At 37.3% G+C, this 27,478-nt stretch overlaps 4 protein-coding genes across 16 annotated transcripts; 1 reads left to right on the plus strand and 3 right to left on the minus strand.

Moving 5' to 3' along the window:
- Positions 1-71: 71 nt before the first annotated feature.
- LOC122278906 lies at positions 72-9,270 on the minus strand. Its single transcript, XM_043089113.1, has 11 exons — positions 6,182-9,270; positions 5,839-6,078; positions 5,276-5,405; positions 4,371-4,523; positions 4,023-4,258; positions 3,841-3,910; positions 2,639-2,845; positions 2,189-2,424; positions 1,644-1,722; positions 1,386-1,526; positions 72-915 (listed from the first exon to the last, which is right to left on the minus strand). The coding sequence occupies exons 1-11, from the start codon at positions 8,989-8,991 to the stop codon at positions 742-744; spliced, it is 4,476 nt and encodes a 1,491-aa protein (XP_042945047.1). The 5' UTR covers positions 8,992-9,270; the 3' UTR covers positions 72-741.
- A 718-nt stretch (positions 9,271-9,988) lies between these two features.
- LOC122279127 lies at positions 9,989-16,858 on the plus strand. Of its 10 annotated transcripts, XM_043089490.1 has the most exons (5): positions 9,989-10,174; positions 14,131-14,185; positions 14,382-14,514; positions 14,767-14,888; positions 16,199-16,858. In XM_043089490.1, exons 4-5 carry the CDS (start codon positions 14,858-14,860, stop codon positions 16,591-16,593), a joined length of 426 nt encoding a protein of 141 aa, XP_042945424.1. In that variant the 5' UTR covers positions 9,989-10,174; positions 14,131-14,185; positions 14,382-14,514; positions 14,767-14,857; the 3' UTR covers positions 16,594-16,858. The 10 variants fall into 10 exon arrangements, with proteins under 10 accessions (XP_042945424.1, XP_042945428.1, XP_042945425.1 ...); XM_043089494.1 differs by lacking the exon at positions 14,382-14,514; XM_043089491.1 differs by lacking the exon at positions 14,131-14,185.
- Positions 16,859-16,924: 66 nt separating this feature from the next.
- LOC122279126 (cytokinin dehydrogenase 1-like) lies at positions 16,925-19,948 on the minus strand. Its single transcript, XM_043089484.1, has 5 exons — positions 18,605-19,948; positions 18,159-18,286; positions 17,812-18,072; positions 17,468-17,730; positions 16,925-17,379 (listed from the first exon to the last, which is right to left on the minus strand). Exons 1-5 carry the CDS (start codon positions 19,266-19,268, stop codon positions 17,058-17,060), a joined length of 1,638 nt encoding a protein of 545 aa, XP_042945418.1. The 5' UTR covers positions 19,269-19,948; the 3' UTR covers positions 16,925-17,057.
- A 2,936-nt stretch (positions 19,949-22,884) lies between these two features.
- On the minus strand, positions 22,885-27,084 carry LOC122279869 (protein FATTY ACID EXPORT 1, chloroplastic). Of its 4 annotated transcripts, none has more exons than XM_043090753.1 (8): positions 26,915-27,084; positions 26,649-26,748; positions 26,310-26,404; positions 25,279-25,519; positions 23,677-23,844; positions 23,492-23,538; positions 23,364-23,404; positions 22,885-23,247 (listed from the first exon to the last, which is right to left on the minus strand). In XM_043090753.1, the coding sequence occupies exons 1-8, from the start codon at positions 27,068-27,070 to the stop codon at positions 23,154-23,156; spliced, it is 942 nt and encodes a 313-aa protein (XP_042946687.1). In that variant the 5' UTR covers positions 27,071-27,084; the 3' UTR covers positions 22,885-23,153. The 4 variants fall into 4 exon arrangements, with proteins under 4 accessions (XP_042946687.1, XP_042946686.1, XP_042946689.1 ...); XM_043090752.1 differs by having other exon boundaries at positions 26,906-27,084; XM_043090755.1 differs by having other exon boundaries at positions 26,911-27,053.
- Positions 27,085-27,478: the final 394 nt, after the last annotated feature.

Consider the following 27,478-nt stretch of genomic DNA (forward strand, 5'->3'; position numbering starts at 1 on the left):
ATGCCTGTTGATCGTCTCGACTATTTTCTACCAAACGTCAATTCCCCAAATCTGAGGCAAAAGGGTATGCATTACAGAAAGCCAAAGCTTAGATCACCAATGTTGATACTTGGTGCTCATTTTCATTGATGTCATCTTTTCCCAATATGGATGGGAGAAATGAGAGATCCACAAAACTTAACAAAACCAACTCAAATTATTACAAGACAAGCAACAGATGCACTGCTGTAAGGTAATAACAATTAGCATGCATCTTCTATAAATAGCTGTAAAAAGCCATTTGTAAGAACAATACAAAAATTACAATTCAATATGGACTCCATTGTTTCTATCAAAATCGAGGTATGCTAAATAACTTCATCTCTCCTTCATAATTAGCATTCGTTGAAGGGCTGAGATGCTGTGTCAGAGAATTGTCTTTACAAGTGGCAAATTGTATGCATGAACATTTCCTGCGTATCAGGATCAAAACTCTCCCCGCTTCCCTGTTGAACCTTCCCACTCTTTATGTATGGAATCTTCGTAATCAAAATGCAATATGCACATACACTACCATTCTTAAGCCAATGGTCGGTCACTTCCAACAAAATGTATTACTTGGCTGCTAAATACCTAAAGCTGGGACTAGGTGGGTACCCAGTAATGTCCATAGATCCTTTGTGGAACTAGGACTGCTATAATCAGCCATGCTCTTGTACCATGACCCAGTCACTGAAAAAATATGACCCTTCCAGTGTGTTCTTACCATTGAGAATGTGAGTTTCCATGCGTCTTCCAATTCTCCCACCAGTTTCCTCTGTTAGTACTACTTCCAAATGGAGAGCTGTAAACATTTGAAGTTCTTCTATAACCCTCACTTCTGTGGCTTTCTTTTCGGGCTTTCCTCCTATCCTCTTCAAGATCATATTCTGAGCGCTGTTCACAGAATTGTCAAAGTAAAGAAGTTGCTGAAATATAAAAATAAAAATAAGATAATAATATGCAAAGACAAGTGACGCTATATCTCGTCTATAATGCCTTGATGCACTGAAAATTCCTTGTCATCACCATAGGCCTAATAAATTTACCAACGTCCACAAAGTAAGTTAAAAAACAACATAGATTTTGTTGTCATAATCGCATTGATCAAATAATTTTGCTCCTTCGGACTAGAAAGCTTTCCCCATCCCTATGCTACAAAATTTATTGCGCTCAAGCCCCAAGGTAGCTTCTATTGAGTTATAATCAGTCAGATTAATGTATTTCCTTAATGTGAGCACTTGCGCGCGTGCACACAAGCCAAGGAAAACAAGGTTGGAATCACTAGTGCCAAACAGAAACAATGCTGGAAATGCAATCAACCACAAAAAAGTTCTTAAGATTTGGTTATTATGTGGGCAGCAAACCTTGGTGGCATCTGAAAGTACTGCATATGCCTCTCCAATCATTTTAAAAAGCCTATCAGCATCCTTGTGAACCTCCTGGGAGATTTCCTTCCAGAGTCGCCCTTCATCTCCACTTTCACTTCTTGCCAGGAACTGGCCAGCCTAAAACCCACCAAAAATATTAAACGAAAGATTAAAAGAAAATTCCTAAGATGAGTGAAAACCCTGTATGTCACATAATGATTAAACTAATATTTAAGGATAAAGAAAGCTTTAAACCTTGTCTGGGTGATGTCTGAGAGCTGCCTTACGATATGCCTTCTTGATATCAGATGCTGGGTCAGATGGTTTGATTCCCCTGTAATTTAGGGTTTTACATAGTAAATAACAAAAACTTGAAATAGACAGTAACACAAGCCACAGAAGAAGAGCTTCACAACACCAAAATATCAATACTTCATATATTATTAAATACATCTAGCAATTGTGGTCTGAGCTAATTCCACTAAAGAAGTAAACACAAGATAACCAAAAAATTGGGTAAAATGAGGGATTGTTGTCACATGATTATAATTTATCACTCATCAGTATCTTGCCAAAGATGACCCCCCCCCCCCCCCCCCTCCAACCAAAAAAGAAAAAGAAGAAATCGAAGAAGAGGCAAAAGAAAAGAAATGCCCATTTGCTCTTCAATCTAATGCACAGCATCATTTGGAATTTCGGCTTTATTGTATAACAACCATCATATGCTTCAACACTAAATAGATTAGGCAGAACTGAAAATACCAAGTTCTGAACGCTTCAATCAAAGTGAAAAAACTTACAAAATCAGGTAGAAATCCAAGGGAATTCCCTCTTTAGCCTTTTCTTCCATCAAAGGCAGATGCTTTTGAGCTTGCCTTAATTCTTTCACACTGCTAGTGGATCTATCTGGTGTGCCAGATTGTTTGGCTTTCTTATCAAAACAATTTTCAAGAATTGATACAAGTCTCTGAAGGTCACTAGCTGCTTGTTTGTAATCTCTGATCATCTCATGCAGCGTGGCTCTTCTACGAACAGCCTGCATCACAACAGGAGCTCAGGAACAAAGCTTGGTATGCTATTTACAATTAGAGAAAAAAGGATTATTTTTCACAAGTTCTTTCAATCTTTACCGGCCAATAAAATAAAAAACAAGCAGTCGTACTGTTTTCACATCATTAGAGAAAGTATTCAAAACAAAAATAAGTTGTACATGTGCATAGAATCCACTACATATTAGCTCAAAGGCACACCTTAGCATAATTTCCATCGAGGGCAACAGCAAGACTACAATCTGCGATAGCATCAGCAGTTTGGCCCAAAGCTTGGTATGCTGCAGCACGATTACAAAGACAGATTGCTGCAAAAGGACGTGATTTGACATTGCTAGATAAAGCAATCGTGTAGTGCTCTATTGCCTCAGTATACTTTCTGGTTTGAAATGCTTCATTCCCTGCTCTCTGTTCATTACGAGAATTGTGAAAAAATGAATGGATAAATTCAATAACAACAATGCAAATTCAATTTAAAAATTCATTAACATGTTCGCAAGATACATCTACCAACAAAAAGTGCTGGGTATATCAAGAGTCTCATCAAACAAAAAGTAAGATACTGATCCTTTAAATCCCACATATCCATATAATACATAAAAGCATGAACTGCATAATGCAAAAGTTGATTGAACAAAAGATCCTTAATGATGCTAAGCCTAATATTTAAATGAGAGCATCATTGGTTTTTTTTTATTTTTATTTTTTATTTTTTATTTTTTTATAAGGAGTAATATTTCACTAAAAATCGCAATCAAAGCACATGAGATGGGAATAATACAATTAAGTACATGATTGCTAAGGAAGTGCAATCAAAGTACATGAGATGTGGAACCTATTGTTATAGGAACTTAAACATGAAGGTCACTCTAGCCAATTCATATATTTTTTTAAATGAAATATATTAACGACATCAAATTACTAGGCTAGATTGACCCACTTTATCCCCTAAACAAAAGAAGTTAGTAACCTATGATGGGGATCATACACTTAAAAAGGAAAAGCAATAATTGGAAGCACAAGATTAATTAATTTGGCCCACTCTATTGCCTTATTCTGAATAACGCAAAATAAGGTGAATTTTCTACTAATAATATTAAAACTAAAATATGTAAGTTTTCCCCTAAATGCAAAACCGAACAAAACCAGACCAAATCTGACGGACTAACTTAGCAGGAAAGCAGAAAACTCAGCAAATTTTCTGAACAGCAATTATTATTTTAGTGTATGGGTTAGAGTTTTCTAGAAAGAGAATTCTTGGAGTTCTGGTGGAAAAAATACGCATCACAACCAGGGAGAAGAGGCATCCATGTATGATTCCCCACAAACCAATAAATAATGTGGGCTTCAACATATGCTTAGTAAACCCTATGGAGAAAAGACAAGGGGTCAGTGAGGCATACCTTGTGGCGTAAAAGTTCATGTATGGTTACAGCTAATGATGTGGACAATTCCAAATTCTTCTTTATGTACCTACATAGTTAAATATGCATCAGAAACCTCAAAGCCAGTAGGAGAAAGAAATATACTGATTAAACTTGAAAAATGGAAAAATAATCTCTGCTTCATAAAGATTGTGTATTACCCGTCTCTAATAGATTCCGCTTGTTCCAGCTTCTGAATTAGCTCAAGGGCTGCCTCAAGCCTTCCCAAATGAAAGTAGCACTTGGGTATCAAGCACCACCTCCACAGCCTAATAGTTGAGTAAACTTCACACCCATAACCCTCCACATTTGCTACAGTACTCAGAGAGGCACAATTCTTTTCAGCAAAAGAAAGACTCTGCTCACAAAGCTGAATTGCCTCTTCATACTTGTGCAACTGCAACATGCCACAAAATAACGACCATGACCTGAGGCTTCTACATAATACACATACACAACGTTCTACTTGAAGTAATGAATTAACATGAGAGTAGAGAGTCATCACAGACCATATACAGAGCCTCTGCTTTCATTTCAAGTAGTTTTTCCGAGTATAAACTAATAGACAAGGCCTCGGCGATTATTTCCAAAGCAATAAGAGTAGCATCAGAGGTTTTCTGTTCCAAAAGCTTGGCAGCACGATTTGTATTCTCAGCCACTTTCTGGTACAAACAAAAGCCACATAATTAGTCAGCACAAGATTATTATCCACAGAATTTTTTTTAAAAAAAAGATCCTTGCCCAAGAGAAACATATGTCAGGGAAAAAAAGACTACCATAGGATTAGCAGTGTCTGAGAGGAAGCATCATAGCATAATAATGTAATCAAATAACCATAAAGACCCTCCCCTCATGTATTTCTGCCCTCCAACCCCATAAGACCCTCCTACTTCTTGAGAGCACCATTTGCCCCACTTACTATCATACTTGACTTTCACTTGAGTGCCATATGCCTCTTTTCCACGGCAAACTACTGACAAACTTAAGAAGTGAAACCAAAGCACATCTTGTAAAAACATTGCTACAGGTTGATCTGAAGAAAATTGTAAAGTGCTGGATTCGACAAATATCCACGTTCTATTTCCATCCCAATGATTTCATTCAATTAAAAATGTTATGCGATAATAAAATACCAGATATTATAAAATTGTGGGGGTTGGGAGGATTTCTCTAAACTACATTTATCAAACTATGTTTTATAAAAAGGTTAGTTATTCAGACACTCAATAGATCTTAAGCCCACGAGCTTACCCTCCACCTTGTTCTTGTGAGGGTAGGAAATTCCATTTGAGCTTGAGTTTATTGGTACTGAATATATATATATATATATATATAATTATATAAACTTAACAAAACCAGTATTACAGGAACATGACATCAGCGCTATCAATATAACATAAAATAAATGCAGTACCTGAGCCTTTTGAAGGCCATCAGCAGCCTCTAGTATGACTTTCCGATCCAAGCAAACACCACCCCCTGATTCTAAGCACTTATTAAAACACCGCAGAGCATCATCCACTTCCCCAAGGACAAGGTGGCAACTATGGAGAAAAAAAAAAAACAAATGTTACAGATATATACAATGCTTTCTTATAAAATTAATAAGGCAGTAAGCTTTACAAAAATTCATCCCTTACTTCTGTCCCTCTAAAGTTTCCAAATTTCTATTTTGTCATATGTAGCTAGTTTCATTAGTGGTGGCAAAAGAGTCATCCACGGTTCAAACAAGATCCAAATTTTGACTCATTATAACCAAAATTATTAACTTAACCACCTAAAACTTCTGTATAACCATGGCTAAAAACTCACCAAATTTAGTCTTGTTAATTTGCCCTACAGAAAATTTTGGTATGGCATATCATTCAGTTCAAGTAAGTGCTTTTGCTTATAATAATGTATTCTGTTGCACGAATCAAGGGCTAGTTGAAATCATATTGTACACATAATTTGAAATCATATAAACAGAAGTCTTACTTTGCAGCTCTCATTTGAGCTTTGAGAAAGTTGGGATCTAGAGTGATAGCCATCACACAGTCCCCCAAAGCTTCCCTTATTCTTCCAAGAAACATCCTTGTAGCCGCACGGTTGCTATAGCACAGCAAGAGAGGCCTAAGACAACATCCCAATCTTTCACTAGAAGGGACAGAAACTATCCCTTGGGTGTATAAATCCTCAGCTTTAGACAGCTCCTGATCTTTATAAGCTTGGTTTCCCCTATGCAAAAGTAATACTTTTGACACTTGAATAACAATGTATATTCTACAGACTAAGTTATTATGGTACAAAGGCTGGTTAGTTATTACGATAAAAGAAGAACCTGATTCGCAGCTGATCACAGGTTTCTTGAATGGCAGCAGAGAAAGATACATCCGCTTGCAGCTGTTCATGTGCTTCAGATTTATCCACTGCATCCAAATGCGAAGAACTTGCAGATGAATCATGACCAACTTTCCCCCTACTTTTCTTTCTTTGCTGACGCCTTGTTGCAGATAAACTACCTTGTGCATAGGATGACGCAGAAAATGTAAAAAACCTCTCCTGCTCTTCCAAGCGTGATGCAGAATAGAACTGCGTTCTGCAATTGTTTTCTTGCCTCTCTGTGTTTGAGCTCATACCAGTTCTACCTTCATTGTGACCACAAAATTTCTCCTCATGCTGCTCTCTATATTTCAGCTCACTCGTCTTATTGATATCTGATCCTTCTGCAGTAGCCAAATCTTCATCTTTCGAGTCGTTAGGAACTGTTGAACGCAGGCCAGAGGACGCCAAATCATTATCTACACAGGAGAACTCTGGTGAAGTAACAGAAGCTTCTCTTAAATATGGGTCAGCTATACTAGTTTCTTGGAAGGTAGAGAAACCCATGGGGGAGTAACAACCAGGTGAGTTATGGTTTTTGGAACTGATTTCATGTGGCACGTGATCTTGCGCGGGTTTTTGTTTATATGAGGAAGATGGCTTTACGTTTCCCCCCGTTTTGTTTGATCTTTTGTCCTTCATAGACCTTCTCTTCACTAAGGATTCCATTTTCTTGTTTATTTCAGGAAATAGATTTCCTTCAAAGCAGGAAGGATTCCATTTTGGTTCGTTGAAGGTTGTAAAGGACACCCTTGAGCCATCTGGAATGCTTGTAAAACAATTTCCATCCTTAGTTCCAAGTCCACCAATGAAATGTATTTCAGAAGCACTACCAATTGGTTGAGAGTCATGACCATCCGATGAGAATGAAGATGGTGCAGCAAATGCAACCCGTTGTATATCATCATTTGCTTGACCTTGATGAAATTGGCCCGCATCCAAATCCTTACCGAGACCTACCGACCTTGTGTCAAAAGAACCATAAGCCTTTTCACTTCTTCCAAACATGAAAGACGCCCCAGAATTGGTGCACGAGTTCTTATTCACATCTCCAATCTTTTCAGTACCGTCAACATCCTCAGAATCATCAATTTTCATTTTAATCAATATATCCGGAAGGTTAAGTAAGGTACTTGTACTGGAAGCATTTGCCACATTACTACTACCTCCAGAGATAAATTTCCCCTTCCCTTGGCCATCAGAACTCAAACCACTGATCCGAGCCTTAACGCTATCGCAATTGTCAAAATGTTCATTATTCAGCTGCATCTCACCTGGGCACTTTGAGGCTCTGCATTCATTGAAACTATAATCTTTCTTACTGCCACTTCCAAATACAAAAACTCGAGGATCAAATTTTTCATTCGAGCTCCCGTTTACATCAGTATCGAAATGTTTAGCAGTAGCTTTCGTTTTATGGGACTCTGCTCCACTCTCCATTTTCACCTTCCCCCTCTCCTTGGTCCTCAATTTCCCAAACGTTTCACCTGACTCTCTCTTTTCCGAGTTCTTTGACACCGAATTAAACCAACTACTGCCAAACACGAAATCCAGATCATCACACTTTCGAAACTCAACTTCATTCCTATATTTCAAAATCCCATTATTTTCAGAATCCAATATACTCACTTTTTTACTACATTCTCTCTTTTCCGAGGTTGAAATTGACGGAGTAGCACGCTGACCAGCAAATTTACTAGTCACTTTTTCAGTCTCCCTGTTCATTTTATCCCCGTCGGAATCCACCTTCTCCAAATTCCCACCGGACTCTCCCTTCTCCGGATTCAACTTTGATGGCGTATCACTCTGACTATTACCAAATGCAAAACCAACATTATCATGCTTTCCACCCTCAGTTTCAGTCTGTAACTTCGTTTTTCCAATAATTTCAGAACCCAATTTATTTACACATTCCCCACATTCTCTCTTTTCCGCGTCCGAATCATAAGTCACATTAATCCAATCAGCCTCAAACAATAAACAAACATCGTGATGCTTCCGACGCTCTAATTCAGGCTCTGCTTCTACATTCCCCTTATCTCCAACCATTGATTTTCTAGCACTTTCACCGGACAGTTTCTTTCTGTCGTATGAGTTCGATTTAAAACCACTCTGTTTAGCGCCAAACGCAAAACCTACATTCTCAATCTTCCCAAGTTGCATTCCATTCAGAACTTTCACCTTCCTCCCGTCCTCACCACCCAAATTTCCCACACTTTCACTGATCCCTCTCACGTCGGACCCCAATTCTGAATTGAGAACACTTGGATGAGCACCAAACACAAAATCCACGCTCTCAGGTTTCACAGACTTAACATCACCATTCGAAAAGCTAAAACCCTGACAGGCACCAGTATCATTAATGACCCAGTTGGAACTCTTCGATATCCCGTTCAATGTGCCAGCCCCATTGCCCACTCGACCGAAATCAAACCCAAACGAATTATAAATCGAACCGCCCTCGTTCGACACCGCCCTCGACCTTGATTGCTGATTTCCCAGCTGCTTCCTCACCTTCACGAGCCTTGGTCGTGCTCGCGAGCCTGCCCGCGTAATATTTAAAGCAAAAGGAGCACCGTGATCGCACTCGGCTGCAGCCCTGAAACTCGATGAGATCGAATCCTGCCGATTGTCCGAGTAATCGCCCGAGTAATTTGAATCGAAATTGAAAGAATGATTGGAATCGGGATTTTGGGAAGCGGAGGAGGAGTGTGTGGACTGTGCTGCGAAGGAAATCGGAGGCCGGACATCCACTGCCGCATGAGACATTGTCCGGCGACGATAGAGCGGTGAAATTATGGTTTTAGACTTCAGGAAATATATGTTTATTTGGAGGTACAGAGGAAACAGGAAAGCAAAAAAATGGATGGAATGGAGAGTTTAATTGGATTGGAAGCAACGGAGAGGTAGAGAGAGAAGAAAAGAGAATGTGAGGGTTGGGAGGTGGGGGAGTGAAGAGGTTGGGTCAGAGTCAGTGGGGGCCGGGAGCGGGTGTAGTTTTACGTCGGTTCGTTTCCTCCATCGTTTCCCTCGTGCACCTGCGCTTTACCCCACAGGAAATAAACCACTGAATTTGAATCTGCTGATGTGGCGGTATTTTGCATCTAAAGATTTTTTGTTAAGTTATTACGGATAGGATAATGCTTTGTCGACAGAGGTGGCCACCGATATAATTTTTTTAATCTATTTAATGATTAAAAGATATTTTTAAAAGATATTTTTAAATGATATTATAAATATATTACAAATATTTTTAAAAAAATATTTCAAAATATATAAAAATTTCATTTTGCATGTTTGGTAACCTTTTTTTGTAAGTGTAACCGGCTCCTTATGGATAATATATCGCATCTCATAGCTAAAAAAATTAAAAATAATAAAAATTAAATTAAATTGATAAATACAAGTTGAAGAAAGGCAAGGAAGCTTGTTACACGAAAAAATGGAATACAAAAATATTATTAAATCTTAAAAATAAATTTATAAAAAAAATATGTTTTATTAAAAAAATAATAACCTTTTTTATACATTTTACTATTAAAATTCAATTTGTTACACTTATATATAAATTATAATTATAATTGTAAATGTACAAGTACTATATAATTATTTTTAAAAAATAAATAAATATAAAATTTAATTAAAAAAATTAATTTTTAAATAAAAATTTTATTCTTCAAAATAATTATTTAACCTTTACGTACTCTTTTATTGTACTAAAATTACTTTTTCTTCCACTTGTCTATTTAATATTTATTCAGAAGTTGTAGGATCCTTTTTCCAAAGCAACTCAGGTCCAACCTTTGCGTGGAACAAGTGTCCCACGAAGCTTTGAACGCGTTGAGCACCGGTCCCACTCCCCAGGGCCCACGCAGATTAGAACCCCGGCCGATAGATGGATACAGAGCTAAGGAAGCAACTCTACTTCGCTTTTCTCTGCACTCCTCTGAAGGTACAACGGGCACATATTTAATTTCTTCTCTCTGTTTGGTTACGTGAAATCCAAGTAAAATACGAGGAAAAGTAAATGAAAGAGACAAACAAAACTGTGGTTTTTGTTTGAAATATTATGTGGTAACTCACCTCCGCGGTGACACTAGGTTCAGGTGCAATGTTATGTGTGGGAGTTGAGTTGCGGTTTCTTTCGTTTTTCTTTCGGTTTATCAGCAACCCAACAGAGCAGGAAATGCGTATTGCTTCATTTGGATGATTTACAGTTATACAGACTTGTTTTTGTTGCATTGATTTATGATATGTTTTGGAGGAGGATTCTATATGTTTGTGATTTTGGAATCTAGGTTTTTATACAAACAATCTCTTGACGTCTAGAAGAAATTTGGGAATTTTGTAATCTTATCTTGATAGATCAAGAAATAATGCTATTGCTAATATTTTAATGTCTAATTCCAGTTGGTGAGCTATTTGTAGTTATCGTGAAATGATTCAAGCACAATTTCTTTCCTTGGAAATTGTGCTTAAACTGCCAAATCCACTTAACTGCTTAAACTGCTTGGAACCTTATGTATCAAAAAACAATTGCTTGGGTTTGGTAGTGTATAACCGAGCTATCACTAATTTCCTGAGGATTGACTACTCAAAAACCAACTGGATAGCGTCTGAGTATGAGTACAGACCGAATCGAAGCAGAAGAATCTATTAAAAAAAAAAAAAAAAATTCTTGGATGCTTTACTGTTGAAAGATATACGCTTGTTTGTCAACCATTGACTTCATAAAAAGGGCTTATTTTCCCTCTTGGAACCCAATTCAATTTTTCTTACTAATGAACCAGCCGCCTTGTGTGATAACCCTACCAAAAGGTCTGTCATTGCTCTTTCTTTCTCCAAATTGTAGCATATTGTTGTAGCCTTAGTTAGCTAAGTTACATATGCATAGAATTAATCCTCGTTTGTGAACTAGCCAACTTGATCAAGCATCCCATTCCTTAATTTTCCTTGTTTTCAGTTGTCTTGTTAGCACTGATATCCCTGACAAACATATTGGAAACAAGGGCTCTGAGTCTCCATGGTTTTCATCACTAGAATATGGTTCGTCTAAAATCTTTCTGTATTTCAGTAGCATTTCTATAGTTAAAAAGCTGCTCTCAAATTGCCATCCTAAAATTGAGTCCATGCCTCAGGATACCTTTCAAGGCCAAAGCCAAACAAGTCATAGATTGTAACATATGGGTCCTAAATTAGGGCTTAGAATTATTACTTTGATAATCACTATTATCATCATCGTCGTCATTATTATTATTGTAATTACTAGTATTTTTATTATATGCTTTGAGATAGTAATTTGATTTGAATAGAATTCATCCACTCGGTAGACTGTATGCCCCTTTTATCTCTCTGTTTGATTTCCTAATTGAATAGTTTCCTAATTGGAAACCAACTCTCACCTCAAAAACCTTCCCATAAATCCTCTCTTTTTCCTGAAGCTTTTTCCTCCATCAAAGTAGCAGCTCCCTTGCGGCCAAAACCTTCCCATTAGCCACTGCCCATACTCACAGCCAAACCCATTCTCACAGCAAGCCCCACGTCAAAAACAAAAGCCACCGGAGCACTTTCTCTCCATACCAGACCGCCACCTCGCCGGAAATTACCACAGAAGATGCTGCCAGTAAGTCTTCCCTCCACTCACCACGTGCGTCGACCCCTTAAACCCCCTTGTTGTTCACCCTCTCCACTGTAAATAATAAAAAGGCCCTATGTTTTGCCCTGCCACCGTCAACCACAAAGGACGTTGGAGCAACACCCACACTGCCCAGAAATTGCCAACCCAGCCACCTGAATTCAGTCACGCATCCATCCTCCCTCGGTAAGCCATGTCGACCCCTCCCTCCCTTGCGTCTTACCATCACGTTCAAAGAGACCTCCCATCGTGCCGCCGTGACTTCCAGCCACCCGGAGCCGCTGCCGCATTAGCCTCCTCTCTTGGTGAGTCCCAGTTCCCTCTCTGTTGCGCGACGTGCTGCCTTACTTGTAAGCCTATGTGTTTTCTTTTATTTCCTTTATCTTCAACCTTCCCAAAATGCCCATGCCCATTTATGTTGTTTTCCCAAAATGCCTTTTTATTAAGCTAAGCCTTGTTGGGCGTGTTTTATGTTTTATAGTGGGTTGGGCTGGTTGTATTTTTCATAAAAACAGCCTTGTATGTTGTTTTACATGGGCTTAGCTTTTAATTGAATAAATATATTAGTCATAGACATATTTTTACCAGAAATATTTAAGGAATTTAAAGTATATTTTAAAGCATACTATTGAGCTTATTATTTTAGTTAATATTCCAATTGTCTATTTAATTGTATTTTTAATAAAATTATTATGTTATAAATAGAAAATCAAGGAATATATTATGAGTTTTAAATAATATTACTACCTATTAATCTTAGTATAACTGAATATTTATTAAATTATCTCTATGATATGATTCCAAGTAATTAGAATGCCACGACATGTTTTTCTAAGAAACGTTGGTGACGATTAGTGCCCCGTATAGGTCACAAGGTACGATGTGAGATTGTGGAAGCAACGCTAAGAGGTAAGTAGCATGATCATAATTATATGTGTGCTGTAATTATTCTGATTGTGCATGAAAAATGTGATGTTTACCTACACTACGCTATGAACCAAGTCAAGGTTAGGCCCCTTTTCACGAATCTCGATGAATTACGATGATATGCTTGTGATGCTATGTTGGCATGGATTGTTAGAGGGATGAGATGTTATGAAAATCATATGTATGCCATGTGATGTTCATGTAATATTTAGATCATGCATGCCATACAATGTTCATGTAATGTTTAGATCATGTTATGCCATGCCTATGTTATGCTATGTGGTGTAAGACTCATATTAATATGCCATGTATAACGTTATGCCATGCACAAGAGTATGCCATGCCAAGTAAATTCATGAAGTCAAATATGTTCTCATGCATTATGAAAGTTAGTAAGGAAACACATGAATGATGAGTGAACTTTAAAATTGGTCTTATGTGGTGGGTGGATGTGCAAGCCACAGACTCAAGCGTGGTCCACCACATGAAATATATGATGTTTTGAGGTGAAACAGACCCAAGCATGCTTCACCACAGGTTATGTTATGTGGTGCCATGGATTCAGGTGTGGTTCACCATAAGATATGTGATAACATGGAACCCTATAATATGTGATAACACAGACTCAAGCATGTTTCACTATATGTTATGATACATTATGGGGTGCCACGACTCAAGCGTAGTTCACCACCATATGATATGTGATAGCACGGACTCAAGCATATTTCACTACATGTTATGATACGTTATGCGGTGCCACAGACTCAAGTGTAGTTCACCAAATGCTGAGTGATAACACGGACCTAAGCGTGTTTCACTACATGTTATGATATGTCATATACGGTCAATGACAATTGGACCGATGTACACATGTAATGATGGCCAGTAAATAATTGAAAGACAAGATGAACAGGTCATGTATGATTCTTAGGAAATGTATGGAGTGAGCCATTCATGCATCCACGTTACATGTATTGTCATGATTATGTATGATTCCGCTCATGTTACTAATGAATGATATATATGTTATGTGAATGTGTGATGATATATATAAGGAGTTTTGCTATATACAAGTACAGTCGTGCACTAATCTGTGTATCAATATTGATTTATTCATATTTAAAATTTAAATTAACACTGTTTTCAATAAAATCTACTTTTTGACCAATCACATCACATTAGTACACAGATTAGTGCACAATTGTGCTTGCAACTATATTTTTCCATATATAAGTTCTCAAAATTAAGCCTAATGTTAAACTAAGTTAAGTTTACAGTATGATGTGCTATTACTGAGTCTTCGACTCATTTGGTTGTTTCTCTGTTTTCATGTTTTAATGTCCCAGATGATGATTTCGTTGATCCAAAGCGAGAGTGCCAGGAGTAGAATAAAGACTTAGTGTATGATTTAGACATTAAGCAGTGTTGGTTTCACATAGAACTAACTTATGTCATTTCTTTTATTTCTCAGCTTTTATGTTATGAAAGACTGTCATACTATATGAGTTTTATGATCAAATAGATGAGATATTTTATGAGACTGAATCTCTTTATTGGGCATTATGTTATGAATATACGTAACATTCTTGACGTACAGGAAGGGGTGTTAAGGCTTTTTGGTTCTTATATCATCTCAAGTATCCCCTGATTTTGAACTTGTCAGAGGTGAAACTTTTGCTAGTTTCAGTTGAGAAGGAATTGCATGCTTGAGCTCTTTGACGTCCTCCTTGGTAATAACGGTTGACTTAAAGATAATAAACTTTATCTTGATAAACTCTCTAGCAATTTGTTATCATGGAATGTATTTTATTTATCTAGCAATTCTTTTCTTCCATGCATGTTCTTGATTGAATGTGACAGCAATGCTTATTTTCTGGATCAATTTTATGACATTAAATTATGATGGACATTTGCACATTTTTGCTCCTTATGGAGGTAATCATATGTGGGTAATTACATTGTTTTACACTATATTGTCTCAGAAGGGTTTTTGAAGGATCATATTTCCAAGGAAAATAGAAGAATCTTACGGGAACTACTCTGCTGTTCTGTTTTTGCAAGTTTTGATCTTTCATGGAGCACAAATCAGATGAAACTTCACATGGTAATAACTTACATGTCAATATTTTTGGAAGTCCTGGAAAAGCTTTAGGTTATAATTCTGAATGTTAGAATCAGTTTAGTTGAGCACTCCTGGACTTTATTTTACATATTGATGAAACATCTTATATTGATTTAAATATTGATCAGAATTGGAAACAAGGTGACTAAATCTATTTATAGTTTATGTTTAGATTTTATTTTATAACTGATGCCCAGATAATTTATTGCATCAGTAAAAGATGGTGTGCTTGGCAAGTCCACTATTCTGTTTTTCAAGCATATGATTATGTAAGGTCTTATGGAACATCCTTGTGCCTTGAATCTTGTGATTGGCTTTCATAGACACTTGAGCTAAAAGTGTTTCCCCCTTTTAATGTCTAAATTGTAGTTTTTGCTCTTCATAATTGTCATGTCAATCAGTCTAAAGCCACATGTTGAATGTATGTGAAAGAAGGGTAACCAAGCTCTTATGTGGCATATTTACCAGTAGCTTGCTATTTGACATTAACTCATTTTGGGGTCTCGATGTTGTAAAGATGACAAAAAGATTACATGATAAGTGAAGTGGATCTGCGTTCTGTTTAATTCAAAAGATAGACCAAAAATTGACTTCTACATTTTGAATATTTGGCGTATCACTCCTAATAATTAGGCATAACCCAAGCACACAGGTGGTATACAAGAGGGAAAATGAGATAGAAATAGACTATTTTAAAAATATAAGTGATATTCCCTTGGTATATAGTGGAGAAACAAAAGAGAATCGGTTATGAATTTTAACAGAGTGAGTGTGAAAATGACGACTACAAGAAAGGTGAGGAAATTTATGAAAATTGGTTACACCAGTATCAGAGATCCGTTGAAAGTGAAAAGAACCAAAATTAGGATTTATAGGATTTCACTTTGAGTACATTTTTCGATTAGGTGTTATGCCACATTGCTTGTTATTTCTCTGTTATCATAGTTGTACTAGAATATTTAGAACTAATTTTACACACGACCTTTTTTTTTTCTCCGGATCTATAAGCATCTAATTTTTCCAGTCATTCTTCTCTACCTAAAACTTTTTCCATAAAGATGTTAAGTCCACTTTTTTGTTTAGAAACCAGCTACCATTACTTATAGTGGAATTAAAGTTAAAGTGTGACCCTATCATATGTTTTGGTTTAATATCTGTTTGGTTCTTCCAGGTTGGAATCAAGCATGTTAGGTGTTTTCCATCTCATTTCGTTGTGAATAGAATTGCTTTCATGAACATGCTGGTGTTTTTTCTTGTCAAGTTGAAGTTGCCTGTGCTTTGAATGCCACCAGATAAGAATGAAAACTTAATGGGGAGTGAAGTATTGAACTCCAATCAGCCCGAGATGGATGGAAAAGATGTTCTGAGTCCGGTTTTAAGTCCTCCTGGACATCATGTACAAGTTAACATGGCTGATCAGAAAGTTGAAGAAAATGTACCTAAAGATCCACTTTCTGAAGATATGTGGGCTTATGGGGAAGTTAACATGGAAGCCTCCATTACAACCGATGATGTTATACGGGCTGGTGGCTTTGGAGCTAGAGATGATATAAGTAGCTTTCTTCCTGTTGCTAGTGATTCTACCGACTTTGAAGCTACTATCCGTGATGCTCGAGACTATGAAGAACCGCAGGGGGAGATATGCAGACCAGGTCTTGGCTGGACAGAAACTACAGAAGCAGAATAGTTTAGCTGTTACTAGAACGTGAAAGTTGTTGCACTTAAAGTTTCTCATAGTACCAGCTTGTATGAATTCAAGGTATGCTCACATGTTAGTTCATGACCTAGGTTTATTTTATGGATCAAATACATCTTTTTGTCAGCTTAAACTGTTATTTTCATGGGAGAGATGTCATCAGATCTTGTATGTGGAACCAATTGAACGTTGTTTTACATATCGTTCTGTTTAATATGCTTAAAGTCTTCCTTTGCAGGCTGCTGCCTTGCACCTATTTGATATTGCGATGTTCTCTTTGCATTTCTGAATTTTCTACCAAAGTACCGACAAAGGTTTCAAATGGTCCACAACCTTCTTGTTTTGCTTACAATTGTTATTGAAAGGCAAAGATGTTTACAATATTCTGTCCTAATTTACTATTTTATGGTCATTTCTATACTATGTGGCTCATATGTGTGGCCAGCACTAATGCATCATGAGGTGCGTGTTGCTTTCTGGAAGATTCTTTGTCCAGGAGCAAGAATTGCCCAAGGGTCATAGGCTGATTTCCTCTGTAAAAATACTTCCCAAAGGGAGCCGAAGTGAGTTTGCCACTCTTCTCGTGTATTGTAGTGGGGCAGGTATTGCTTCATTCCAAGTTGGGCTGTGGCACAAAAGTTTAGAATCCTTTTGTTTTTGGTTAAAATGTGCTCTAAGCCATCTGTTCCTGTAGAATAAGGCACTGCGGAGGATAAGAATGCCACTAGGTAGAAAACATCTTCATCTGGGGTAACTAAAGATGTTTTATTGTTCCACCTATAACACAGAAATAGGGGAAAATGAGGTTGAGATTATGATTTCCAAGAGAATATCTACAAAATAATTGGAGCTATTGGATAAGTACTTGGATTGGTTGACTGGGTAGATAAGGATAGGGCCATTGCTTGTCTCCGTAACAATGTTGCCAAAGACCTCCTTGGCAAAGTCAGAAATTCTGCTCTTAGGGATGAGAAGATTCAGCCATGGGTGAGGAACTTCCCATAAACCTTTTGCTTGTAGTTTTTTCTCAGACACATGCACTCTATCCAGAAACCTCGCATAAGAAACTTCTGAGTGGAAGAGTGTGGATGGAATATAACTCAGCTTTGACAATAAGTTCTCAGTAATCTGCATTTCAAATGTTTTTGTATAAGAATTGTGTACATATTTATTGAAAGTACAATGTGATAGTTTCTATTCAAGTCTCACCTGATTCATAGTTTTAGTCTCGTCCGGATTGAAGTATTTGACCATTTCAAGACAGTACAGAGTTCTTCCATCTGACTTGAATTCACGGGCTTGAAGTGGATCCTTGGGACTGAAAGAAGATACCCAGTTATTAAGAAGTCCTGTTCTATTTATAATCACAAATCCTTCGATGTAGTCGAATGTATTCTCGGATGATATCAAGTGCTCTTGATCCTTGGAAAATATGGAGAATTCTGAGTAGAGCACTCTAATCCATTTCACCTGTCCAAAGTAAATGGTTTTTTTATGGAGGGAGGAGCTTTTATATAGCCTTGGATATGCATCAAAGAATATAAATGTACCCTTACCATCTTTGGTGCTAATTCAAGAGAAATTCTAGCTCGAGTGATTATGCCAAACTGTCCAAGGCCACCAAGAACAGCATGGAAGAGGTCGTTGTTTTGCTTCTCTGAACAGGTAACCACTTCTCCCTTTCCTGCACTCAAAATATTTATCTATATTAGTTGTGACCCATGGTTTGGAAGTGGAGCTTGTGGTAACTTTTAGTTCTGTATTGCATCTTTGCTTAATTTTTCTTCCAATAACTGGTTAGAAGTTCACTATCCGAACATCTCATTACTGTGTATGGAGAGGTGTTATTGTAATTTCAGAAGGATCAAAATATTGAACATACTGGAATACTTATGGCTTTTAGTGAAATGATAGTGTTATGCACTTATTAGTGATCTGTGATTGAGCCACATTGTACCATAAACGTGTTTTTTGGGAGGGATTCAATGGATTGACAGAATACCTGTGACAACCTCCAGCTGGTAGATGTTATCGATCTGGGGTCCATGCCTGAATGCCTGCCCGCTTATTCCTGCATTTGATAGAGTACCCCCAACGGTGAGATGAAGGTAATCTGTCCAAGATTTAGGTGCCAGCCCATGTTTAAGAGTCTCATGTAGAATATTTATCCACAACTCGCCACCTGAAACTTCCACATAAGGCATCTCCCCAGTGTGAACTTGCATTTCTAGTGCCTGAAGTGATTCCATGCTGATAACTATGCCTTGATGGGCTTGAGCTTGACCCTGGAGAGAGTGAGCACGGCCTCTAGCAGCAACTGTTAGCTCCGAAGCAGAACCCATCTGGAAAATATGCCTTATCGTGGTGGAAATATCAAGCACTGATTTTGGATGCAGGACTACTGAAGGGAGGAAATGATACATGTTGCCGAAGTCCCTGGCTGCATGGTGATTGTTTTCAAAACTGAAGTAACCATCTAGAGGAAGTGTTTCCAGTGATGAAAGAATATTGGTCGAATTTGAACGAGGTGGAACCTTTAGGGTGCCAAAAGAGTCGCTAGAACATATATTGGTTTCATCAAGTATACAGCTTATGAATAAAATCATGAAAATTTTTAGTTCTGTAATGGTGATCTGCTTGAGGAAGCACAAAGGTGGTGACCCCATCTTTTGTTGGGATATGTTGAGAGAGACACAGAAAGGGTGAGAGGGAGAAAGATCTTTCGCTTTGCTCTCTTTTGTGAGGCAAAGTAGAAGGAGAGGTGTGGAAGAGCCCAAGGAATTGAAAGGCAGAGAGGAGAATTTAAAGGGATTTGGTCGGCACAGTCAATCACGTCCAGTGACGACTCTGTATATACACCCATCTTCAATCTTGTGGGATTTTCTTTTTACCTCTTTGTGCTTCGAAGTTGAGGATATAACAGTCACTAAAAAAGCGAAGATTTGGTTCTTCCCCCCACAGTAATAACCACAATTTCTTCCTTTTACCTCGCCATTTATGGCGACGAGAGAGCATTGTCTTGCCATATACCTATTAAGTAACGATGGTACCTTGTAGTGTACGAGTCACAGTCAGGATCATATGACAACTTTTGAAAATGAATGTACTGCACGAGTGCTCTGTTGTCAGATGTTTGTGCATTGGTATTGGTATTTAACTTTCCGATCATTTGAGTGATCGGCAGAACGGCCCCTACTGAGTTGCATGCTTTCACCGCCAAGTGTGTGAGGGTGTCGGCTCATTGGGTCCTCCTCCTGCCAGTGGAGTTCTGCCCTCTCTCTCTTCTGGGGCGGGCTAACTTCAATAATTTCGAGTGAGAGTACTAAGAAAGAAAAAAGAAAGCATATTAAGGCACTTGCTATTATTGTATGCATGGTTATCATTCTGTTCCAGTCACCAACTTTGATTTTTGATGGTAGTCGGTCTATTGTCTCTATCGAGTAATTTAGTAATGCTTTCATTATGCAAAACTCTGACCTCCTTGACTTCTTTCTGTAATTGATTTCTAAACGGCTAGCTGATCTATTTAAGGAAGTTCTTGTTCGTATACTGGCCAGGATGTTACAAAAATTTGAAAGACTGGAAGCTTTAGGAGGGTTTGTGAATCCCACTGGGGTGATTAGATTAGATTGAAATAATTTCAGGATCTGGTGTTATCTTTTCAGTAATTGTTCACGTGTTGACAAGAACTTCGAATATCCTTTCAATTCAAAAAAGAGAAAAAAAAAACAGATGAGTTTGTGAGGGCCTCAAACACCACGTGATCTACACGTGATTCCCACGGTTTTCTGTTGGTGGGGAATAGGATTAGTACATTCTGAAAAGGACCAACACTGCATGTAGAAAAGGACCAGTGCAGTAAAGGATTTCCCCATCCAGAATCTGGATGCCAGCACTGCAGTAAATAACTAGCTAGTGGGAACTTGTGCATTCTGAAGTGGACCTCAGGGCTCAGAGGCCGAAACAAAAAACTGGCAAATCCAGCAAACCGATGCAATTAACTTTTTATATTATATATATGTATGTATTATACATATTATGAACTTAATATAATATAAAATTTTAATCTAATTGCTTATAGATATAAACTTATTCTAAAATATGAATATAAATATTAAGTTATCAACATATTATTTATCCTTACACATTAAGTTACATACTTACATATATAATATAGTATAAGCATAACATATATATATTGACAAGTACATATTAAGTTACATGTGCATAGTGTTTTGAGCTGAAAATAATGTTTTAAGCTCTAAATCTTATATTTGGACTAATATAATTATTTATTTGGGTCAGCAAAACCAACTAGCCCAAAATTAAATCATAGTTTTAAAACCAAAATAAAAAACTGAAAAATTCTAAAGTTTAGATTTATTGGATGAACCAATCGTTCCGGTTCTTAGAATTCAAAAATCGAATTAGATCAATTCAATTTAACACGATGTCCAAAATTGAATTGAACCAACGGTTTCAGAAGACAGTTGATACACACACATATATCTAGTGTTGTGGAGAAATTTCCTTATAATAATCAAGTACTTGGTCGCATATTTTGATCATAAGTATATATCATGTTTGCCAAAAATAGTTTCGGGCCGAGTCTTGTGTCTACGGTCGAGGACTTCACCTTTGGTAGGGGTCCATTTTTTACCGGATCTTGTATCAACTCTTACCCAATACTCATCAATTTTTTTTTTAATTTATTAAAAGAGGACCTTTGCCAATGTGGATTGCCGCCTCTGTTTTGTACTAAAATTGCTATACATTAGTAAGAGAAGGGAGAAAATGTATTGGTAATGGCTCACTCACGCTACTTGGAGTTTTTGGGTGGCGGGTGAGTGGGTGATGAGAGAGAGAGAGATGAGAAGAGGTGGTGATTATCATGCATATACAGCAGCAGTAGTAGTACGGACGTGGGGTAGAAAACAGGATGCTCATAATTGAGTCTGGAGTCGATGTAAAGAGACTTTTGAAAAACACGCATGCTAGTTTTAGATAATAGATTTATATAATTCTGTTATTTCTTTTTGGCGTGACTACTTACTTTTTTGGATCTCTAAAATATGTGCATGTTTGGTGTTGATTTGTCACTGTCTTTCCACATCATTTTGACATGCATTAGGATATCATCCATGCATCACGTGCTGCCTAGACCCACGCAGGGACTAATGTTTGTCAATTTCTCATGCCTTGAAAACTAAAGAGAAATATAATAGGGATTCACCCTTTCACATGACATGAGGAGATCGAACTCTAGAAACCTCGAACACAAATGGGCCCTCGGATTCAAAGCAAAAGGAATATGCCGCATAAGTGTGTGTATATGCACAGAGAGAGAGAGAGAGAGTCATGGAGAGGCTATATATATATATATATATATATGTAAAAACATGCTTATTGACACATAAGAAAGGTGCCTTTAGTGTTGTAAAACAGGAGCACTGCCACCAATGGTCCTAATTCTTTCGAAAAACGCATATCAATCTTAGCCACATCTTTTCTTTTTTGTTTTGTGCTATGTCTGTTTCTTAGGGTTGTCACATTCATAACATGGGTGCCTTTAGTAATTAAGTTGGTTTGACCAACTTTTATTTTTGGCCCAATCTTACAAATGATGAGTAGGTAACATCAAGGTTTTAGGACACAGATAATTCAAGTGTCCATATCATTTATGAATATAATCTTTATTTCTTCAACTTAACAAAGTAGTTAAGTTTTCTAAATATTACAAATAAAGATGCACATTGGTAAATGTACAGCTCATCACTCCCATTATTAAGTACCTCGACTGATCTCCTGAGTGGAGAACCACATGATGACGAGACTTCCCAATAATGAAAAGAGATAGGGTTAAGAGGAATTTGATTGGTTTCCAACCAAACAGCGATGAGAAGTAACGTACACCCAAGTACTGCATTATAATTAGTAGGGACTTCTAAGAGGAAGAAGACTTATTTTTTGGCTAGGAGAATTTTGGACCTGCCTTGGCACTTCGCCATGTAGAAAAATGGTGACTTCTTGCAACTTGCTTTAGGTTACGATTGGATAGTAAGTTAATCTCAGAAGATTTGTAAATAGTAGTAAAAAAAAAAGTAATTAAAAAGTAACGATAAAATATTAAATAATAGTGGAGTGATCTCAGCCTAAACACAAAACAAAAACCAAGACTTAAGTGGTAACTCAATTCTATATTTTTTTTGTCTTTGATAGGTAACTTAGTTCCAACTTCCGAACCCAGCAAGAAAATATTGCCAAAATTCTCAAAGCAAGAAATTAAGACTGAATTGATTTTCTTTATTCATTTGTATTTATTGCTGTTTTGATGCAAAAGGCACATTCACCATTTACAGGCCATATATTGAACCGGCTGTTTTCACTGGTGGCATAATAAACTATGACATCATAATTCTGCCACTTGTTTACATAAAGAAACAGTTCTACAAGACAAGATGAAATACACACTAGCTGATCAACTCATACTTACTTTCCCAAGCCTATTTTGTTCATGTCAACATAAGCAACATAAGCCTATTTTGTTCGTGTCAAGATGCAACACCAGAAGATGACTTCAGCTTCTTTGGTGGTGGGTTTCCTCCCGAGATCAGCACATACGAATAGAAGCACAGCATTGCAGCACTTTGAAGGACAAAAAACAGAACACTTTAGAGAAGTCGAACCAGAATCTAGAAGCTCAACTCCTTTACCAAAAAGAGGGTAGTCATAATAATAAAAGCATTTTCAATCGGATATACCTAATAGCAACATAAAACCCTGGTGGAAATATCTTCTTTGTCTGCACCCATAGTACCAATACAAAAAAGTTAGAAACAACAAATCAACTGGCCAGTGAATAAAAAGAAGTTTTGGTTTGCTGCACTACCAGTGAATAGGTTTGGTAGTTCTTCCAGAGGAGGACTATTGATAGTGCTGCAAATTTTGCAGGTATACACGTACTTAAATCAAATGATCTCAAAACAGGAGAAGTGAACATGTAGTTTAAACATAGACAACAACAAAACTATTGGACAACTCAGAATTTCTCCAAGTCGCAGATAAAATCAGAACCTGCTTGTCCTAGAATGAATGGTGTACAGGATTTCCCTTGCCTCCAGATCTTTAAGCTAAAGGTGCTGAGAGCTAGCAAAGCACCTCCGAAGAGCACACCGGTGCTCAGAGTCGCTAGATTTCTTGAGAAAACAAAGCCAAGAAGCCCACCGCTCAAAACAAGTCCACCTGTGACAAGATATAATTTCAAACTTTACACCAGTCAGTCAAGTTACAGAGACAATGACTAATAGAAAAATTAAACAGACAAAATGGTAGTATATATTCAGCTTATGACTAAAAACTATATAATAAAACGATCTTGTAGCAAATGCCTAGTGGGTCAACCTCCTGTAAGTCATGATCCAAAAGATGAAGAGCATAACCTGTAACTTGAGAGTTTGCCTTATGGGGACTTGTATATATTCGGCTGTAACTTGAGAGTTTGCCTTATGGTAGTATATATTCAGCTTATGACTAAAAACTATACAATAAAACGATCTTGTAGCAAATGCCTAGTGGGGCAGCCTCCTGTAAGTCATGAACCAAAAGATGAAGAGCATAACCTGTAACTTGAGAGTTTACCGTATGGGGGATTTGCATCTGGACAACTATCTTCGATCATTACATTCCAATGTCACATTTGAGACTAAAAATACATCACAAAACAACTTCTCAAAACTTCTTTGGCCAATAACAACCAACCCAGGTACCTTTTCTTTTTTTAAACCAACTCAGGTACGTTATAATTTCAATCTTTTCAAGAGAATAGCCAGGTTACCATGTCCACATGGATCATGGCCCACAAAAGTTGACCTTGCAAAACAAATAAAATGAAAACCCTCTTTGACAATAAGTTGATGGGTTCAGATTTCCTTATTCTGGTGAATTTGAGTTTTTTTGTGACACTATCCCAGTAGCCCTCTGCAATACCAAGGGTTGCTTAAAGATAGTTAAGCAAACCCCTATCTGCTTTGACTCTAATTCTCCTCTAACAGGCTTCCATGGACTTCTCTCCAACATTTTATCTAATCAATGACTTGCTTTATTAGTCATAGCTAACAGTTATCTACATTTGCTTGCACAACGTGTTTAATTTTGTTTTAAGGTTTGAGTTGTGCAGCCAAAAACACTTGAGTTTTGAAGTAAATTTACAAATCAAGTCAAAAAATCACAAATGACACAGAAGAGAGGGAAAAAGGGGGGGGGGGGGGGGGGGGGGGGAAGAGAGAGAGAGAGAGAGAGAGAGAGAGAGACGGGACTTCAGTGCCAATATCTGGAACTTCAATATAAATATAAACCTGTACATAGAGGAATAAACAAATACAGATGGATCCATACATATGACATTTTTGTCCAACCTATATGTATAGATAGCCAGATCAATCTATCTAATTCATTCCCTAAAAAGTAATTGAATTTAATATGACTATGGAAACCATTTCCAATAAACATTTGCATATGTTATTGTACATTACTCACAAAAAAGACATTTCGTGTATATCAAATAAAAAATAAAAAATAAAAAGATAGTATGATGTAAAAAGTGAGAGCTATCTGCCAAGTCTTTTTAATGCAGCAAATGGGACAATGGACGTGTTTATAGAATCGATACAAACTCACCAAAGGGAATGCCAAAACAAAAATCATGGATTTTTGCAGCCCTTTGTTGTTCAATGACACCATTTTCCTGCACTGGCTCACCCGTTCCTGACTTTACAGAAACATCTTGAAAATCCGGATATGAATTTGCTATTCCTTCACCTTGTGAATTAGATGCACCAGCTGTATAGCTTACACTAGTCTTAATCTCAGAACTGGAAGCATATGTCCGACGCCCTTCAAGGCTCATCAAAACTGTGAACTAGATGGAAAATTATAGATCTTATCACCACGCATAATCTTCCCCGAGACAGTTTCATGATAATAACATGAAAATTTTGCCTACTTTTGCCATTAAGAATAAAATCTCTTACAAAAAAAATTTCCAAGAGATGTTTTCATATAACTATTAAATTACGCCATACATGGCGCACACGATTGCGTTATCAGACCAGTAGCATATTGATGTGGTATGACTGCGAGGGAATTCCAATACAAATAGTTAAAGAAAAGCACAAATGACACGCAAATGAACCATAGCAAACACTCCCAGCTAAAAAAACATATTCCGAATGTGCTTGATAAACCAAATTACAAGCTTTCTCAAAAACAGAACGCTGGACTTGGATCAAAATCGCACATAAAGTCTCGATAAGACAAACTAGCCTTCTAGTTATAGCCAACCCAAGAATTTAACTACAATTAATATATCTTAATTACATTGTGTGGAGAGAAGTCCACAAAGATTATACACGAATAGAAAGACTAACATTCTGCTCGCTTCTATGATTAATCTAGAATTATACATGGCCCGTAATTACTAAATTTCAGGAAAGGAGACATTTTTACCATCCGAAAACGAGCAAAAATACTATTATAACGCCAAGGAAGCCGTGTAGATCAGAATTTGGCTGAATCAAGGTTGTATTCTACGGCTTTAAAAAAACCACGGCAGCATAAAAAATTAAGGAAAAAAAATGAAATCTCGAATAGTTTGTTATTTGGATCAAATTTCTTGGCGAGGTGTTCGAATGGGGGGCTAAGAGAAGTACCTTTGGTGATGGGCTTAGATATGATAACCTCTGCAACTTCAGACTGCGGTTGACTGCAGAGAAGCAGGAGAGCTGAGAGATCGTCGCCGCCATGTCTGAAATGGAATGGAGAGAGACAGAGAGAGCGCTGAATGTGAATTGTATATTAACGACTGATACAGAGGAAAAGGAGAATGCTACTCGACCGCCAAGCGCTTACCGCTGGGCTGACCGCTACTTGTTTTTCTTTATTTTGTTTTAACATTTTTTAAAAATTTTAAAAAGAAAAAAGAAAAAAAAAAAAGACTTCTTTAAACATTTAAAAAATAAATATTAATAATAATAATAAAATACACTAACGGTAGGCCAATTCCAGGATCCCCTTTTGGTGCCTCTCCGTTTGCCCCCCGAGGTGCACGCCTTCACATGGCAAGCTGGCACGTCCGCCAACAGAGATGATCTGAGATAAGAGGGGCAAGTTAATGTCAGAAAAATCTGGAAAAAAAAAAAAAGAAAAGCAGAATTTCCGTCCCTTTCTAAATTAAAATCAGCAATAATAGAACTAGTGCAGATATTCAAGCAGGAAAATGAAAAACACGAGAGAAGACGATGTACACATCACCGACAGAGACAGAATCGCCGATCTTGAACAAAATGGAGACAGATTGTGAATCGTAGACACCAAATGCTCGAGTCAAAATCCGAGAAAATGTTACCAACAGAAAATGGGGTGCAGATTTTAGGAAGGAAAACGACAACTTCTTTATGGAGGAATGCTGCATCAGCTGTGTTTGGTTAGTACGACATTTCTAAACATATTCTATTAATTATTACTTTATTATTAATTTTACTTATTTTTTATTATTATTTTTTATTTTTTATATTTTATTATTATTTTTTATCTATTTTTTTACTACAAAACTTCTCACTGCCCAAATCCTGCGGTGTGAAAACGATGTTCCGAAGCCCAAGGGATGAAACCTGACTTTAAAGAGCTAGCAATAGCATATATGGGCCTATGATGCTTGGGCCTCTCGGTCGAGTCCATTAACATTCAAATCAGACCATTTTCCCAAATAGTGCACATAATGTGAGGGATCCTTTTTCTTCCTCTTTTCGGCCCGTTTACTTATTAATTTTCTTTTTCCAAAAAATGACATCTTTATCAGAACAATTTTCCAGCAAGCAGC

Source organism: Carya illinoinensis, chromosome 10 (assembly GCF_018687715.1).
Source record: "Carya illinoinensis cultivar Pawnee chromosome 10, C.illinoinensisPawnee_v1, whole genome shotgun sequence".
Taxonomy (NCBI): Eukaryota; Viridiplantae; Streptophyta; class Magnoliopsida; order Fagales; family Juglandaceae; genus Carya; species Carya illinoinensis.

Bases quoted from the DNA above. Each gene is read 5' to 3' on its own strand.
- LOC122279869 (XM_043090752.1), bottom strand. From the start codon at position 27,070: ATGCAGCATTCCTCCATAAAGAAGTTGTCGTTTTCCTTCCTAAAATCT. The intron at 26,405-26,648 runs GTTAGTGTATTT...ATTCCATTTCAG, and splicing joins GATCCTGGAATTGGCCTACC to ACATGGCGGCGACGATCTCT. The intron at 25,520-26,309 runs GTACTTCTCTTA...TTTTCCATCTAG, and splicing joins ATCTAAGCCCATCACCAAAG to TTCACAGTTTTGATGAGCCT.
- LOC122278906 (XM_043089113.1), bottom strand. From the start codon at position 8,991: ATGTCTCATGCGGCAGTGGATGTCCGGCCTCCGATTTCCTTCGCAGCA. The intron at 5,406-5,838 runs GTAAGACTTCTG...TTTTCTCCATAG, and splicing joins GCTCAAATGAGAGCTGCAAA to TTGCCACCTTGTCCTTGGGG. The intron at 2,846-3,840 runs GTATGCCTCACT...CGTAATGAACAG, and splicing joins ATGAACTTTTACGCCACAAG to AGAGCAGGGAATGAAGCATT.
- LOC122279126 (XM_043089484.1), bottom strand. From the start codon at position 19,268: ATGGGGTCACCACCTTTGTGCTTCCTCAAGCAGATCACCATTACAGAA. The intron at 18,287-18,604 runs GTATTCTGTCAA...TTTTGAGTGCAG, and splicing joins CCAGCTGGAGGTTGTCACAG to GAAAGGGAGAAGTGGTTACC. The intron at 18,073-18,158 runs GTAAGGGTACAT...TACTTTGGACAG, and splicing joins TTGAATTAGCACCAAAGATG to GTGAAATGGATTAGAGTGCT.
- LOC122279127 (XM_043089490.1), top strand. From the start codon at position 14,858: ATGGAGCACAAATCAGATGAAACTTCACATG. The intron at 14,889-16,198 runs GTAATAACTTAC...GAATGCCACCAG, and splicing joins ATCAGATGAAACTTCACATG to ATAAGAATGAAAACTTAATG.